Consider the following 19,353-nt stretch of genomic DNA (forward strand, 5'->3'; position numbering starts at 1 on the left):
CCTAGAGGGAGGGTGAAGGGAGAAGTCTTTGGTAGAATGACTCATCTCAGCAAGGCAGAGTTCAACATGGCTTATGGCAGCTTATTATTTTATGGTTCGTCGCACAGTCAGCCAGATGTTCAGACTGGAGTTCGCATTTTTATCCACCTATCGAGTTCTTCCATCTGAGCTAGGCAGATGTGGATGTTGGATGCCATTAGAGATCTCCCAAAGGGGCTTTTTCAAGAGGTCGCTTTCTTGAAAGACGTTTCGCTTCTCCTCCAAGAACCTGATGATTTATCCCTTATAGCTTTTATGTACACTGAGAGCTTATGCACCGAAGACAAATTCCTTGGGTGTCCAATCACACTTGGCCAATAAAGAATTCTATTCTATTCTAAGCTGAAGAAGCTTCTTGGATGAGAAGTGAAACATCTTCAAAGAAAAACCAAGAAAATCCAGTTGCCTCTTGAAAAAGCAACTTTGGGACAACCATGAACTGGATGACTGAGAATCTAATCTCCATTGACTGTTAGAGATAGTATTGGGTTTCCTACCTGAGCAAGAGGGTGGATTAGAAGACCTCCACAGTCCTTTCCAACTGTCTATTCTGTTCTGTTCTGTTCTGTTCTGTTCTGCTCTGCTCTACTCTACTCTGCTCTAATTCTACTCTACTCTACTCTACTCTACTCCACTCCACTCTATATTCTATTCTATTCTATTCTATTCTATTCTATTCTATTCTATTCTATTCTATTCTATTCTATTCTATTCTATTCTATTCTATTCTATTCTATTCTATTCTATTCTGCTCTGCTCTACTCTACTCTGCTCTAATCTATTCCACTCTACTCTACTCTAATTTTACTCTACCCTAATCTACTCTAATTCTGCTCTACTCTAATTCTACTCTACTCTACTCTACTCTACTCTACTCTACTCTACTCTACTCCTATTCTATTCTATTCTATTCTATTCTATTCTATTCTATCCTATCCTATCCTATCCTATCCTATTCTACTCTGCTCTACTCTGCTCTAATTCTACTAATTTCTTGTGTGTTCAATCGCATTTGGTCAATAAAGAATTCTATTCTATTCTGTTCTGTTCTATTCTATTCTATATTCTATTCTATTCTCTATTCATTCCATATTCTATTCTATTCTATTCTATTCTATTCTATTCTATTCTATTCTATTCTATTCTATTCTATTCTATTCTATTCTATTCTATTCTATTCTATTCTATTCTATTCTATTCTATTCTACCCCACTCTACTTTGCTCTACTCTGCTCTAATTCTACTCTACTCTACTCTACTCTACTCTACTCTACTCTACTTTCTATTCTATTCTATTCTATTCTATTCTATTCTATTCTATTCTATTCTATTCTATTCTATTCTATTCTATTCTATTCTATTCTATTCCATTCCATTCCATTCCATTCCAATCTCCATTCCACACTACACATTTCCCCCAACAATCTGGGTCCTCATTCTACTGATCTCAGGAGGACGGGAAACTGAGTCAACCTTGAGCTCCATCAAAATCGAACTCCTGGCTGTGGACAAAGACAGCCTGTAATACTGCATTCTAATCACTGCACCACCATGGCTCTGGTAATGTAACAATGACTTGGAAAACAAGGACCAAGGAAGTTGTCAATTTGATTTAGATGGAAAGAGCAGCCAAAAACTCTTGACATATAGGTCAGTTGGGAAAAAAATTGTACGGTGATTTTCCTTGATAAGTAAGTAAGTCTTGTTGGCTGCTTTCCTGACAGTAGAACTCACTGAACGTAATTAGACTCATTTCTAAGTCAGATGGCACGATGGATGAGAAGTAAATATTTTACTTATTTTTAAACGGCTGTGTGCATTGATAGCAGTAAATGAAATTTCACCAACCACCAGAAGATTTGGCTTGAAAGTTTTCCCTTCTTGCCAGATACAACCTTATCTTGACATCTGCCAGGCTCAACTAATTCAGCAATGAAAGGAAGCATGATAAAATGCTTAGATCTAAGTCTGGACCAAGATTTAGCTTCAGTCAAAAAGAAAATAATTAATTGTCTGCATTTGTTTTTTTAATCAAGGCTAGTTGTGGAAGATTTATAAGCATCTGATTGTATGTCATCTCTTTTGCCTTTGTAAAGAACTCTGGCCAACAAAATATAGTCCATTTTTCAAGCAATATGGCCAACGATATATTTATCCCATTTTGGTCTGCAATGCAGCTTCCTGCTTTATTTTCAAGAGTCTTACCAACAGGAAAAACTCAAGAACCAATCTGAATTCATTCATTTATTTTATTTTATTTTATTTATTTATTTTGTCAATTGCTTTTAAGATAATAGGCATAAGTAAAAACATAGTTATGAATACATGGATACATATAAGAAAAATAAAAAAATAAAAGAAACAATAGGACAGGGACGGTAGACACATTGGTGCGCTTATGCATGCCCCCTACAGACCTCTTAGGAAAGGGGTGAGGTCAATAGTAGACAGTGTAAGGTTAAAGTTTTTGGGGTTTGGGGAAGAAACCACAGAGTCAGGAAGAGTACTCCAGACATTGACCACACTGTTGCTGAAGTCATATTTCCTGCAATCAAGTTTGGTGCGATTAACCTTGAGTTTGTATCTATTGTTTGCTCTTGTGTTGTTATGGCTGAAGCTGAAGTATTCATTGACAGGTAGGACATAGCAATGTATGATTTTATATACTAAGATCGGACCGAAGGCAGGGTAGTTCTAGATTTTCTAGGTCTAGAATTTCAAGTCTGGTGGCATAAGGTATTCTACAAGTAGAGAAGTGGAGAACTCTTCTTGTGAAATATCTCTGGACTTTCTCAACTGTGTTAATATCAGATACGTAATGTGGGTTCCAGACTGATGAGCTGTATTCGAGTATTGGTCTAGCAAATGTTTTGTATGCTCTAGTTATTAGTGTAATATTACCAGAGAAAAAGCTACGTAATATTAGGTTAACAACTCTTAATGCCTTTTTGGCTATGTAATTACAGTGGGCTCTAGCACTTAGATCATTAGAGATGAGCACTCCAAGGTCCTTTACAGAGCTTGGATCATCAACAAGGTCTTGACTATTCAGCCTGTATTTTATTTTCTGATTTTTTTTTTTTTGCCAATATGAAGGACAGAGCATTTATTTGTTGAGATTTGAAGTTGCCATTTGTTTGACCATTCTGATACATAGTCAAGGTCTTTTTAAAGGGTAGCAGTATTGTCTGTGGTGTTAAATAGCTTTACATCATCAGCGAAGAGAATGCAGTTGCTCTTGATATGATCACAGAGGTCATTTATGTAGAGTATAAAAAGAGTTGGTCCTAGAACACTGCCTTGGGGGACACCACTGTTGACAGGTACAGAATTTGATAGGGCGCTAAGAACGGTGCATCGTTACAAAGAGACAGGCCTGCTTTGTATTTGGAATTCTAAAAGCTTAAGCTGGGAAGTTGGAAAAAACTTTTCCAAAAAAGACAATAATGAAGAATTGTGGCCAGGAAATCTACACAAAGGGATGGTGAGGGATGGTGCCTACAGAGGAGGAGGTGTTGTGGTGGGCACTCCGCTAGAGAAAAATTAGCTGAAGATGGACTCCAGCATGAGTCCAAAAGCTTGGAAGAATAAACCTCCGATTCCAGTGACCGACCCAAATTGAATCCTGAAATATTTTCCTACAGAAAAATCCACAGTTTCCCAGGAAGGAGGGAGCCTATTCATAAGAGTGGGTGGAGAGAAAAGACAATCCAGTCCAGAGATGGAGAGGAGACAAAGGAAGAAATATAAGATAACAATTCTTTAGAGTGTATTTATTGGGATAAGAGTGGTAAAATTTTAGTCTGGCAAGATTCTGTCTAGTGGATCTAAGGAGATGAAGAAGTGAGCTTTAGCTGGGTTGTTCTGTGTCCTTCTTGGGTTGGATTTGACATGTATTCATGTAGCCAGAAGGATGTGTCAACAGCTTGCAGGCCCCAAGCAATTGTCACAACCAAAAATGTTCCATTTGACTGAGAAGGTGTGTAAGTATATCTTGAAGTAAAAGTATGCCTATATATAAAATTATATATTATCAATGGAACATCTCCAGAAGGTGTGGGTCCTCCAACACTGGAGGTTTTTAAGAAGAGATTGGATAATAGGGTTTGATAGGATTATAGGGTTTCCTACTTCAGTAGGAAGGTTGGACTAGAAGACCTCCAAGGTCCCTTCCAACTCTATTATCCTGTTAAACTTACATTCTCTTCTGGGAATTGGTTATCACTCTAGACCTAGTCAATTGTATCACAATTGGCAAAAGAAAAAGAAACTATCACTTTCTTCAATTTACCTATGTTTTTAGAGAAGCTTTGGAATAACTAAAATCAAAACAGAAAACCCTCAAAGGTATTACTCATGGTTACCAAACTCTTTAAATGCTACACCTGCCATTACACATAAAATAACATTCAACTACTAATTGGGGGGAAAAAGAACAAAAACAAACATTTTAACATCACCCTTATTGGCAAAGAATTCCTTTGGGACAGAAATGGGTACTATGGCTGAATGGTATATTTACAAATGCATTTATTCATTTAGAAAATGTATATAGTTGCCTACTCTGATTACAACCCATTGCTTTGTTGGAATTGTACTATATTCTGCAGTGGAGGAGGAAGAGGAGAGAGAAAAGGGAAGGTAGAATATTATAGATTTATCTATTTTAAGAATTGGAAGGGGGATTGTAGATTTTCTAATCCTGTCCTCTTCCTAAGGAAGGAATCCACTTCTTCTACATCTTCCAAGGATGTCAACACATATTCTGATAAAATGCCTCCAGTTAAGGAAACTGCATCACTCAGTCTTGAATAGAAATTAAAGACCATCCTGTGATTGTTAGAGCATTATCATAAAACTGCATCTCACTTACTTTGGCCATGCCACGTGGGGGAAATTGACTGGAGAAAGAAATTAAGTTTGGAAAAGTTAGCCTCCTAAATATGTTTTTTCAAAAAGGCAACTGGGCTTTATTTTTCCTTGAAGATGTGTCGCTTCTCATCCAAGAAGCTTTTTCAGTTCTGACTGGATGGTGGAGAATGGAAGGATTTATATTCCTTGTGGCCATCTGGTCGTTAGCACTTCTATTCTCCACCATTCAGAACAGAAGAAGCTTCTGCAACAGCTAGTTTCCAGATGTCCTTCAAGCGAAATGTTTTCTTCCGTGCAAAACATGAGTTCATTTAGGCAGGGATGAAAATTTAAGGCTGTGTTCCAATTTCTCTCGTTCTTTTCTGGTTTTCTAATTTCCCTCCCCAAATAGGACATTGTTTAAAAAAGGGTTTAGATTACGATTAAAAAAAAACCCAAACAACCACAGGCTGTAGCTCTATGAATCATAATAAGAAATTTATTTTAACACTGGAGGACAACGTTTGAATTAAACAGAGTAATGGAGAAAATGGTGTCAATGGCAGATAAATTGAATGACGATGCGTTCAACTTTTGATAGGCTCAGCAACAACAGTAGCAAAAGAAGCATATTCTCTTTGGAAACATACATCCCTCAGCGAAACAAGGTAAGAGGATTGAGGAAGCAAAGCTTGCTAGATAAACTAGTAAAAGCAATAGCTACTTAGACTTATATACTGCTTCTCAGTGCTTTTACAGCCCTCTCTACGCAGTTTACAGAGTCAGCATGTGGCCCCCAACTATCTGGAAGGACCTTGGAAGGACGGAAGGCTGAGTCAACCTTGAGCTGGTGAGAATCAAACTGCTGGTAGTGAACAGAGTTAGCCTGCAATACCGCATTCTCACCACTGGCGCCACTACGGTTCTTTAAGGCTAAAAGGCTAAGCTTAGAAAAACGAGGAAACACGTTAAAACTTGGTTTGCTGTCCCAATAAAATAAGGACTCTGATAATTTTTCTTGGTTGAATTTTAGAATTTCAGTGAAATAGACCGGAAGCAGCAAAATCAAAACAAGTCTTTTAAGCAGGCACTAACTCTGCTAAAAAAAAAAAAAAGAATACAGGTAGTCCTTCGACTTACGACCACAAACTGAGCCCAACATTTTCATTGCTAAGTGAGACATTCGTGAAATCAGTCCCCCCCATTTTACGGCCTTTCTGCTCTACATGGTTAAGTGAATCACTCCAGTTGTTAAGTCAGGAACACGGTTGTTTGGTGATTCTGGCTTCCCCGTAGATTTTGTCGTTGGAAGGTTTGCAAAAAAAAAAAAAAGGGATCCCAAGACCTCGGGACACTGCAACCGTCATAAATATGAGTCAGTTGCCAAGCATCCGAATTTTGGTCATGTGACGATGGGGATGCTGCAAGTGTGGTTGTAAGTGTGAAAAATGGTCATCAGTTCCCCTTTTCAGTGCCATTGCAACTTTGGTCAGTAAACGAACTGTTGTAAGTCGAAGACTACCTGTACACCTGGAGCCATGACAGTTATATCCTTTATCATATTTAATTTAGCTTTATTACCTTCATTCTCTTCCTTTGTCAGAGGAAAGCTTCCTCCATTGGAAGAAGGGAATCTTTGGATCCAACCCATTAGATTAAGATCTGTATGGGGAGAGGAAATTGACCATTCAGGTCTGCAGATTGATGGTCATTATAGCATTTATCCAGATACTATCAATTCCTGGAATTGTCATTTTTCAACTGGCAACACAGTAGGTTTTACAACACTCATTTTATTCAGATTATTTTTTTCCCCACTTAAGCATTCTTAGCATATGGCAAATAATTCAAACAGTTGCAGGAGCTGGTTAAAGATTAAAAGAAATTGTAAGATGCAGAATATTGCTTTTTTTTTGACATATCATCTAAGAGCACTAACAAATTAATAAGGTGCATTCTATTACTAATTCCCATCCGCTACATAATACATATAATGATGAGTTCTCTGAATATATTTTCAGTTTGTGGGAATGCATTAAACTCTAAAAATAAAAGTATAAAATATTCACTTTAAAAAAAAACAAGTGCTTTTATCAATTCAAGACACATATCAAAAATAAGAAGAAAATATGAGAAACAAAATAATTATTTTACACTGCGTATGAGATAAATTGCCCGGCCCCCCATCTATTAAAGCTGTAATAAAATCCAATCCAATTTAATTATGAAATGTAAAAAGTTACAAGTTTTAGCAGTGTATTAATATAATGTATAACATGCAAGAACATCCTATGTAGTTGACTTTTATCAGCTACTATTACCACGCTAGGCAATAATTTTTTTTGAGCTGGTATTGACATCCTGTAGGAGATACAAGTGAAGTTTTTCTAGATGGATAAAGTAATGGATGGAAACTGAACAAGGAGAAATTCAACCTGGAAATAAGGAGAAACTTTCTGACAGTGAGAACAATCAACCAATGCAACAGAAGTTGCCCTCGGAAGTTGTGGGAGCATCATCACTTGAGACTTTCAAGAAGATATTGGACTGCCATTTGTCAGAAATAGTATAGGGCCTCCCACTTGGGCAGGGGGTTGGACTAGATGACCTACAAGGTCCCTTTCAACTCTGATTATCTGTTATTTTGAAACATATTCACTACTGTTTTTAATATAAGCTGTATTAGGCTAAATTGTGGAAAGGAAGAGAAGAGCAAGAGGAGTGTTGTGGCCAGCCAGATTCAAACAGTGAGGAGGTTGGGGAGGAACATGGGCCAGCCCTGGAGTCTGGGGAAGGCTCAGACAAGTGGTCTGCATCAGAGGCAGAGATGGGGCCCGGGCCGTCTGACAGTTATCAGCTGCCTTCAGAGTTGGACATCAGTGGGGCAGAAGAACAGCTGGAGTCTGTTCCCAGTTTGCACATGCACAGAGCTGCCAGATGAAGGGAACAGCTAAGGAACAAGGGTCGACTCGGGAGTAAGCAAGCCACAGGTGGATGGTGAATGCCCCTCCCATAGAGAATAAAAGAGGAGCGAAAGGGGAGTGGGGTTTTGCAGGAGACAATTAGTTCATTTTGGGTGAAGATCTGTTCCTGCATTCTTAAGTATTGTGGTGTCTGAAAGATATTGGCCTGGCACATTTCCAAGCCCGATAAAGGTTTGTAATTGTGAACTATCTTAAAAGACTGTTGGCTGGGACTTTGCTGGAGAGGAATTCACTGTAAATTAAATAAAAGGGGTTTATCGGGATGAGGACTCAGCTTCGCGCTGTTGGGAAAGCCTAGGTCAGAACAAGTAGTAACAAAATACACTAGGCGATAGATGGAGCTTCAGACATGCTGAAGGACAAGATCAAGGACAGATCTTCCTGAAGAAACTCATACCTATGTGGCCATTAAGAAATAAACAATTTAATCAAAACCAGGTATAAATTATTCTGGAACATTCTGAAGGAACAGGGCAATGGATGACCAACATGACTGTGGAAAACAAATATCTAATATCCCACTTCCAACCTTTTGACAAGCAAAAACACTTGAAAGTGGCTCTCAATTGTGTAGGCCTCATATTTCATGCCTTGAAATTTGTAAATCGTTAGCTGGGCTATCAGCTCATGAATAAAATGGGGGGGAAAGTGGACATATGTGTTGTGAGATTAACAAAAAAAAAAAACCTACTTCTAAGCAATTTAACATTATGTCTGAGGTTATCCTACAATAGGTTTTCAACCAGCCTTTTATGTCTGGGGGAGAACTGTCACAAAAATTATCGGTATCCCCTTTAAAAGGAAAGAAATAATGAAACTGATGGAAAAATTAACTAGCAGATAGTGGAAACTCCATTGCATTTAACCTTTATTTAAAGGCTGAAAGAAAAACATATTTGATTAAAACTGACAGCATTTGGAAGAGAACATTTGAAAGGACAAAGGTTACTTTTAAATGTTCCAGTTGATAATTATATCATACACCCAAATTGTACATTTTAACTTATTCTGTTATCTGAGATTGTCATGGGCCAAAGCAGAAAGAAAACAGAAAAAACTCACTTTGCAAACCTCTGAAAATATCAACATATCAACAGTAATATCAACAGATAAATAAACACCCCCAGTTGGAAGTGTCACTTTTCATGTTTCTTGCTACTACCTCACTGTTGTCAGGTGCAAAGAATCAGGACTACACATTAAGTTCCAATTAAGCTGATTTTATGCCTACACACAATAATTTAGTCAACTAATGGTCAACATTAAATTGGTGCTAGATAAGAGTCAACAGAACACAAGAAGGGATGGATGTAATGACTCTTGGCTGATTCCTCTCTTGACTCCACCTTCAGTCTCTGTCTAACCTTCTCCTACACTGTAGATTCTTTGCTTTTTGCTTTCATTCATTTTAGGAGGTCTGAAAGGGAGCAGTTGCTCTTTTCAAGAGATTGAGAAGTGTACAAAAGCATGCTCCTAAAGCAGGAAGTACAGAAGAGGTCATCATATCAGATATTCTCCAACAATGTGCTGAAGACAGGAGGGAACGAAGAGAGGACAAGATAAAATAGGGACATCTGCCATGACACCATCCATCTCATGCCAGCACTACCTGAATAAAATGCCCCTTGTAATAGTTTAATTATATATATCTCACAGTTTGGTTTGAATACATAGTGGAAAAAAGAGTCTGCAGAGTTAACAATATGGTATATATGTATGTGTGTGTGTGTCTGTCTGTCTGTCTGTCTGTCTCTGTGTGTTTACGCATGTATATATGTATGTACACATGTATGTACATGTATATATTGTATGTATGTGTGTGTGTGTGTGTGTGTGTCTGTCTGCCTTGTGTTTGTGTGTTAGCATGTATATATGTGTGTATACATATATATATTGTATGTATGTGTTGTGTGTGTGTGTATACACACACATACACACACACATACATATACATAAACACACCTGCACACACACATATACAGCATATGTGTATATATATGGGGATATATATGTGTATATTTTCTTTTGAAAGCGAGTATCAGAATTCCATTTCTAAATGCATGCCAGTGTGTTCACAGAAAAAAAAAAGTGACGATAAAGGTTATCTTATCTTTGCTACAAATGAAAAGGTATCAAGGTAATCAGAAAGAAGACAGAGCAAATAAGGCAACTGTTTGTTATTAAAAAAAACCCCACTTAATTAGAAAGCCCTCAAGTATTTTTTTTAGATTCAGGCTAATCCCCATTAGGTTCTACTTCATTTCTGAGAAGAGCTGAACCTTAAAATGTCTGTTTGACTTGGAGCCCATCTCAAGAGCATCATTCTGCTTTATAAGCCAAGCTAGCCTGTATTCACTAACGTTATATAATTAAGCAGAATCTTGGGAGAGCTTTGGAAAAAAAGCATTAGAATACAATGCATGGTAGAATTAAATTACTTACGTGGTATTCAATGGTTTTTCTCCCTCACCCCCAATATATTTCTCACAAAGTCTGTAGAGGGCTTTATAAATATCCAAGACTGCACTAGCATACCGAGGAGTAATAGTAGATAATCCAGTATTAGAACTTCAATAAACTTTAAATTCCTTTCTATGATCATAACTATAACTTTTCCCTTTTGGCGTAAGTTACATTGTGAAGAGTGCAGAAAAGGAATAAGGAGGAACAAGCCAGTGAAATTCATGGAAGAAGGGAAGAAAAAGAAAATATAGTAAAAACGTAGCTCAGGTTCACTTGGTGCTCACTTCATTATTTCTCACCGTATTCTTCTTCCTTTACTACCCCTACTTCTTACGTAACTCATTCCTACTACATTTAAGTCACTTTCATATTCGTCTTGACATACCCAGTTCTCCCATTCCTATAACAAGGTAGACAGAAGTATACTCTTACAGAAGCAATTTCACTTCTTTCAACAAGTATTTTATATATACCAGTGGTGGATAATCTTTTTGGGCTCCTGTGCCAAAAATTGGGTGCACGCTTGCATGCTCATGCTCACATGCCTTTACCCAGAAGGCAATGCGCGATCCCCCCATGCCCCCTACACATGCATGTGCAATCCCCATCCACCCCCACTTCCCTTACCTGCACTGTGCCTCACAGCTGATTTTCGGCCAGTTTGAGGCCGATATCGGCCTCCCAGAGGCTCAAGGAAGGCTTCTGCAGGCTTTGCAGGCTGAAAACTAGGTCCGTTTCATCACTTTTGGTAGTTTCGGAAAAACAGGAAGTGACAAAACGGACCTAGTTTTTGGCCTGCAAAGCCTGCAAAAGCCTGCAGAAGCCTTCCTCAAAAAGGCCTCAAACCAGCTGAAAATCAGCTGTGAGGCATGCACATGCACAGTGAGGTAAATTTGCCTGCAGCGTGCCAGCACATATGGCTCTGCATGCCACCTGTGGCACACGTGCCATAGGTTTGCCATCACAGATATATATAATACTTGTTCTCCAGTTATACCATCTACATCTGCAGCCTTACCCTTGTTCAACATTTCCACAGCATTTATGATTTCAAACCATTCACTCACTCACTCACTCACTCACTCACTCACTCACTCACCCATCCATCCATCCATCCATTCAGTTTAGGTGCTGCCTGACTCCAATTATCTCTGGGCAGCTCAAAACCAAACCAAAACATGATTTGATCTGGTCATTTTACAGAGGCATAAAGAAAAACAACAAAGAGACACTGAAGAAGCAGCCTATCCATTTCAACACCAGTCTTTGGGAGAACAACCAGGGTTTTATACAGTAGATTAGCAAAAGGGCAACACAGATTTCAGCACTGTTTTTTAATTCCAGGCTCCTTGTTTAGCTTCTTGTTTAGCCTTGTAGTAACGGGGAAAATGCAGGTAATGCAAAAAGAAAGCTGTATTTTCTCCAATTAAGAGCAGGTGTCATTTTCTGGTGGGTTTTGTAAAAGAAGGGGGAGACATTATTTTATCTTCAGAGTTCTTCCCTAGCATGAGAGATGACCAGGCTGAGTCTGGGGGTTGGGTCAAATGCGTCATAAGTCATGAGTCCTTGCATACTCACAAGAGATCTAAGTTCAGTCTACCTTGAATGCCTCTCTCATCTCCTGCTCATTTCCCTCGACAGATTCTCAAAGAGGGCTTAAATTTGCAATAAATCTTTATATTCACTTGAACTTCCTGAATCTCTTGATTTTCCCGGCTTTTGACACTAACTGATTACTTCCATTCCTACTTTAAAATCCATGAGCTAAGTTCACACTTGGCCTCTCCCCAAGCTAATGACCTCCATAGGCATATACTGTATTACCAATCTACAGTACCTTTTAGAGCCATGGTTTTCAACCACTGTGCTTTGCTACATTTGTCATGAAAAGTCCACATCAGTGAGCCACAAATAAAGGTTGGGAAGGGTTGTGTGTCTCCATAGGAATAACTTGCCTCTGTAACCCCATGGGACTTCTGGTTTCATGAGCCAGAAGTCTTGTCTATAAGATGATTAAGGGACTGGAGCAGAGGTGGTATTCAGCAGGTTCTGACCAGTTCTGGAGAACCGGTAGTGGAAATTTTGAGTATTTTGGAGAAGCGGCCAATACCACCTCTGACTGGCCCCACCCCCATCTATTCTCTGCCTCCCATCGAGTCCCAGCTGATCGGCTGGGTCTCCTTTGGTTGCCCTGCACAGGAGAATGGAGCTGGAAAGCAGGTTAGTGGGGTGGGGAGGGAATGGGGATTTTACGGTTTCCTTCCCCTACCATGCCTACCAAGCCACACCCACCAAGCCACATCACGCCCACCAAGCCATGCCCCAAAACTGGTAGTAATTTTTTTTTTGAACCCGACCACTGAACTGGAGGCTAAAACATATGAAGAACGGTTGCCAGAATTGGGTATGTGTAGTCTAGTGAAAAGAAGGATGAGGGGAGAGACGATAGCAGTGTTCCAATATTTGAGGGGCTGCCAAAAAGAAGAGAGGGACAACTTTTTCTCCAAAGCACCTTAAGGCAGGACAAGAAGCAATGGATGGAAAGTAATCACAAAGAGAACCACCCAAGAATTAAGGAGAAACCTCTTAACATGGAGCACAATCAACAGTGGAACAGCTTACTTTCAGAAGTTGTGGGTGCTCGGACTTCCGGTTTGAAGGGCTTCGGCGACAGACAGAAATCCGTGATTGTGCGCAGTTTCTGTCTGGGCTCGCCGCTGGAGCGCCCCGAGCCGGCTGGTCTCGGGGCTAAGCCACCCCATAGAGGTGGTGAAAATGGGGGAGACCACCAGCAGGGTCGAGGAGAGCTGCATCTCTCCTCCTCAGCTGGCCATTACTCCCTTTCCCGAAGGTGGTTGCAGCGGTGGTCAGAAATGGCCACCACAAAGAAGAACTTGACCGGAAAAGAATGTGCAGAAGGAAGATAAGAAGTGAAAGTTTTGGCTGACCGGATTAAATTTTAAAAGCAACAACCAACGTACCCTGGAATTTAAACATACAAAAAATAACATCGCTCCCAAAGAAGAGTCGGAAGCAGTGAAGAAAAGTGAAAAGGGAAAGGTTTGGGTTTTTTTTCTTCTCTCCCCTTCCCTATACTGACAACTAAGAGACTTAAATAAGAAATCAGAAAAATCTGCTTTGACATCAATAGGCAATTAAGCTGAAAATAAAACAAAATGCCAAAGGGATAATAAAGATTTCTGGACATTAAAAACTTTCTTTTTCATAAGCAGGAAGGGAGAGAAAAAGAATAAGGGCAGGATCTGGAAGAGGGAGGAGACTGTCTGGAATTAAAAAGAATCTAAAGTAAAACTTCAACAAGACTTCTAAAAGATACATTTTAACTGAAACTTTGCAACTAAATAGTAACCCCAGGAAGAGAAAGTGAAAAAAAAGGGCAAAAAAGAAACAGCTTGCATGTATTTGGATTATTTGGTGATCTTTGGATTTTTGGTTATTATATTTGAATGACTAAAATCAATCGAGTGGTTGTTTAAAAATTTATACAATGGCACCACTTCTGGATGAATTGAAAATGGAACTTAAAAAGTACAAAGAAGATGCACAAGAAGGGAAGGGTTCTTTTGGCTTCATTTTTCAATTCTTAGAAATGGAGAATTGGAACTATGAGAAACAACAAGAAAAGACTGCAAAACAAGAAGACTGGGACAAAGAAGAAGCCATCTTTAATGAACAAGTAATTCTATTTGGGGAAGAAAAAGGAAAGGGGGGAAAGAGAATGGAGAATTTAAGACTTAAAAAAACAACCAAAGAAAAGAAAAATAATTCGAAAAATAAGTATAATACCCGAAAGCAACAGAAAAAGGGAATACAGAAGAGAGAAATAGAAGTAGAGAGACAAGGGGGTAAAAAGGGGAGAGAGAAGAAGAGAGGGAAGAAGGAAAGGAAAAGAAGTTACAAAGGACCGGGGCAAGATATAGAGAAACAGGACCTATTTAGAGATAATGGGTGAAAATCTAACTGAAAAAGGGATTCTGTAAAGGTACATAAGATTGTATTGTTATATTAGTAATAGAAATAACTTTAGAAAATTGGAAACAACATATGATTAAAATGAGGGATAAAATAGTTAATGTAATTTAGTGAAATGTTTGTGAATAAAATAAGTGAAATAAAATAAATGAGAAAACTGAATTAGGAAGGAATGGGAACATTTTAATTAGTTAATGTTTTATAAAATATAAGTGAAGGGAGGGAATTAACTATGGAAAGCTTGCAATTGTTCCCATAGAAGTATGATATTTAATTGAAAAGTAATGTTAAAGATGTTAAGACTTTAATGAATATTAATATTAATGATAGAATTGAATTGGAATGGAATGTTGTTTTAATTATATATACATTTATAATTTTTTTTTTTTAAGAATACAGTGTGTATTTTAAGAATGTACCAAGCAGAATCCGAATGGAAGTTATGTATTATATTGAACGTTACAACTTTAGGGAAAAGATATAAAGGCGTCGTACTCCAATCAGTAACTACAGGAGAAATTTTGTTTAATGAGAAAAGATAATAGATAATTGAAACAGGACAGACAAAAAATATAAATACAATGATTTGAATTGAGATGAGATAATTAAAATAAAATTGAGAAAATTAAAAGAGGGGAGAAGCTATGCAGAAAATGTAAAATAGTAATAAGATATGGAATAGAATATAAAAATGAGCATGAACCTGAATTTGTGTCTGTACGAAGAAATGTAACCCAGGATTACGCTGCTTTCAAAAAAGATATTTTATTTGTATATTTTTTCTTTTTGTGAAAACTCAAATAAAATTTACAAAAAAAGAGAAGTTGTGGGTGCTCCATCACTGGAGGCTTTTAAGAAGAGACCAGACAAACACTCATCTGAAATGATTTAGGGTATGTATAGGTATGTAAGATGATGTACATTCCTACTGCAGAAACCATCTATAACTCTCCTTGTTCCCATCAACATGGCTAACAATGACAGTGTTGACTTATTTGTTATTGAAATGTGTCCACCATCACAAAAAGAAATGAGCTCTGAAATCCTTTTCTTTCAAACACTGTTCTTGTCAAATTGCAAGAGAATTAGACAGAATACGAAAAACATTTGACTAATTAATTCCCGTTTGAAAAAAAAGGTGATCACATTTTTAAAACTTGCAGCTGTTTTCTTCATATTGTAGAGAAACAGCTGGCGCGCTCGAAGGAAAAAGCAGTCCAAGACAGTCAGTTCTTCTAAGCAGAAAGGGGAGAAACAGAGAGAGGGACCAAAAATGGCCATTTTGGAGATGAAGATGAAGCCAAAGTGATCCATGCCTACAACCTCAAACAGCCTCGTATGTTAGTGTCAGGGAGGGATTCCACCAGTTCGGCTCGGTTCTATAGAACCAGTGGCTCCAAAGAGCAGCTGACACCGAACCAGTTCTCTCTGAAGATCTTCTTTTCTTTGGTTGGGCCCACCCACCTGCCTGGGCTCTTAGTTGCTTTGCGTGGCATGGCTGAGTGCCACACATCAGCAGGAGATGGTAATTGCTTGCAGCAGAAGTTGTTTTGCAAGTACTGTGCATGCAGCAAAATGCATGCTCACCGAACTGGTTGTTATGCCGGTAGGATCCCACCCCTTGTCAGGAAATGTGTTGCCCAGCAGTGCTAAGCCTGCCTGCCTCCCCAAGCTGTTGATGATCCAAACTCTGTCAAGGATCTTGGAGTACTCATCTCAAATGACCTATGTGCTAGAGCTCACTGTAACTACATAGCCAAAAAGGCATTAAGAGTTGTTAACCTAATCTTACGTAGCTTTTTCTCTGGTAATATTACACTAATAACTAGAGCATACAAAACATTTGCTAGACCAACACTCGAATACAGCTCATCAGTCTGGAACCCACATTACGTATCTGATATTAACACTGTTGAGTAAGTCCAGAAATATTTCACAAGAAGAGTTCTCCACTCCTCTACTCATTGTAGAATACCTTATGCCACCAGACTCGAAATTCTAGACAGAAAACCTAGAACTACGCCACCTTCGGTCCGATCTAAGTATAGTATATAAAATCATACATTGCTATGTCCTACCTGTCAATGAATACTTCAGCTACAACCATAACAGCACAAGAGCAAACAATAGATACAAACTCAATAAATAACTCTGGGATAGACATCCTATCAAAAGTTCTATTTTATTTGAATGGTAAACTGGCACATCTGGGGAATCCCGAATCTGAAAGTTCCGGGTTTCCTTGCAATAAGTAAAAATTAGAAATCCTCTTATCACATGCCCCAATCACCATCCATCCCAACTTGAGACGTCCCCTCACCCAGGTGCAGAAATAACATGACCTTGACTTAGAAGAAGAATGCTATTATGTCTAACCACATACACTCCAAGACATTCCCCCTCTCTCATTTTCCCAGGCTCAAGAATGTGGCAGCATGGAAGCATCTGGTGTCAATATGGCTTCCAAAGCTGACACAAAGCCCCATCCACAGGATGCAGGCATCACACGAAACCTCCCCTTCCTCTCTGGTCCACAGAAAAACTTCACCCCATGGAATTGATCTGTAGCACCCAAAAGGTTTGGGGGCAGCTGCTCTAGAGCCGACCACCGGAGGAAGTGAAATATGATTTCCCTGCTAACTACTGTAGTAACAGGCTCTGTTTTATGAGATTCCTTCTGGATATGGAAACTCCACTTCTATTTTGCTAGGTAAAAAACATGTTCTTCTTCCATAACATCATTTAGACACAGTTTATCCAGAGAGGAAGATATCTCTGTTGAAAATGTTAACATTGATTTCCAACTACATTCTTCGAAAATATCCTACAGAGTTTCCTGTACTGATATATTTTGCGCTATTCTCTAAATGTAGGTCTTCTTCTCCTTTAATTGAAATATTTTGTTCCCTCTAGGACAGGGGTGTTAAACTCACAGCCCATGGGCTGGATGTGTCATGTACTGGCCCAGCCCAGTTTAGCGGAGCGGAAAAAAAGTCCTGATACGTCACGTGACGCCACCATGACAATGTGAGTTTGACACTCCTGTTCTATTTGTCAAAATATTATTGTTTTTTGTAATTGAAAATATAAAACAATTCCAACAGAAAAGATGCTTTACAGTACAATTTTCAAAAAACTTATTTTCAAAATTTATCTTGATCTCAATATCAATCTCTCTCTGTCTCTCTGTCTCTCTCTCTGTCCTGTCTGTCTGTCTGTCTGTCTGTCTATCTATCTATCTATCTATCTATCTATCTATCTATCTATCTATCTATCTATCTATCTATCTAATCTAATATACATCTATTCTACTCTACTCTACTCTTCTCTACTAAAGGGAAACTAAAGGGTGATCATTTTCATAATCCAGGCCAATATATTTGGATTCCTTTACCAGATGACAAAACACAAGCGATCCACCCCAATGATAGAAGATGGTTGTGTCCAGAATTAGGTGGGTCTATCTCTCGAAAGAATTCATAGGTGGAAAACGCCAACCAGATTGCTTTAAATAAATACTGGACATTACAATCTTCTACCCATGGTTTTTGCAATAGCAATATACGTATTTAAGAGGGCGAGATGACTAGCAAGCATATACACCAGAGGTGGTATTCAGCAGGTTCTGACCAGTTCTGGAGAACCGGTAGTGGAAATTTTGAGTAGTTCAGAGAGCCAGCAAATACCACCTCTAACTGGAGATTTTCCAGTATCCTTCACCTGCCACGCCCACCAAGCTGCAGCCATGGAACCGGTAGTAAAATTTTTTGAATCCCACCACTGGTATACACACATAGAGCAATATAATCTACTAGCGTCTTTTTATTCCACTCCGAAGCTTGTTATTCCTGTTTCACTGCTGAGCTGGGCTAAAGGATCCCATATGAAATATGTTAGGGAGAGATAGAGCAATAAAAATTAAAATGGCAAGAAACACTATCCGGAGAACGATCATAAAAATCTCTGTGTTAAACATGTCATGCACTGCTGGCATTTGGAAGACAAGTTCCAGAGGACCAAAGGAGTTTAGGAAATCACTTACTTGTGATTAGGAAAATATTTCTTCAGGGTACAACACACACATACACCCCAGCACAGATAAATACCTTGTGTGTCAAATCACACTTGTCTAATAAGGAATATTATATTCTACTCTACTCTACGCTATGCTATGCTACTACTATTCTACTCTATTCTTCTCAACTCTACTTAGAATTCTACACTAATTCTATCAACTCTATTCTATTCTACTCTACTCCATTCCATTCCACTATCTTCACATTAAATTTATTTGTGACATGCATTCCATTCCATTCCATTCTCTTCACATTAAATCTACTGGTGACATGTATTCCATTCCATTCCATTATCTTCACATTCGATCTATTGGTGACACCATAATAGATTAAAAAGCACAGATATTTGGAGGATGCTAAACTTCCTGTTCTGCGACCCACATGGTATGGGCACTGCAATACAGGAAGAGCTTCCAAAATTATTTCACCCCACCCATTCTGGATATGTTTAGAAGAGAAGCATTTACTACTATCCTTTGTTTTTGATTGGATCTATGGTTTTTTTTCAAAGTAGGAAGGCAGTCATGGTCAACACTATGCTCAAGACAAGGTAAAGAAATAAGAAACTAAGCTCTGACTCTGGAAGGAAAATTTCCTGGCATCTATGGAGATTCTCCATCACCCAGATCAAGGTGGACAGAACTGAAGAAGCTTCTTGGATGAGAAGCAAAACATTTTCAAGGAAAAACAAACAAACAAGAACTTGAAAAAAGCAACTTATGACCATTTTTCACATTTACTATGCTTGCCGCAGCCCTGATGGTCACACGATCAAAATTCAGATGCTTGGCCAATGGCACATACTTATGATGGTTGCAGTCAAGTATCCCCCTTCAGCAACCTTCTGGCAAGCGTGATGAACGGGGAAGCCACTTAACAACTGTGTTATGAGCTTAACAACTGCAGTGATTCCCTTATCAGTGGTGACAAGAAAGGTCATAAAAATG

General features: G+C 38.6%; 1 protein-coding gene across 12 annotated transcripts in view; it reads right to left on the bottom strand.

The window, feature by feature from the left end:
- The window catches only part of MAGI2 (membrane associated guanylate kinase, WW and PDZ domain containing 2), a 566,496-nt gene that overhangs the window by 151,069 nt on the left and 396,074 nt on the right, over positions 1 to 19,353 (bottom strand). For 9 of the 12 annotated variants that reach the window (XM_087934364.1, XM_087934361.1, XM_087934363.1 and 6 more), the window contains one exon: positions 6,472 to 6,552. The exons of the other annotated variants lie outside the window; for them this stretch is intronic. In XM_087934364.1, the coding sequence (XP_087790490.1) occupies positions 6,472 to 6,552 (81 nt within the window). The remainder of the gene's footprint in view (positions 1 to 6,471; positions 6,553 to 19,353) is intronic. 12 annotated transcript variants of the gene reach the window in all.

This window comes from Pseudonaja textilis, chromosome 5 (genome assembly GCF_049901715.1).
Source record: "Pseudonaja textilis isolate UNSWEBS1 chromosome 5, rPseTex1.2, whole genome shotgun sequence".
NCBI classification, from domain to species: Eukaryota; Metazoa; Chordata; class Lepidosauria; order Squamata; family Elapidae; genus Pseudonaja; species Pseudonaja textilis.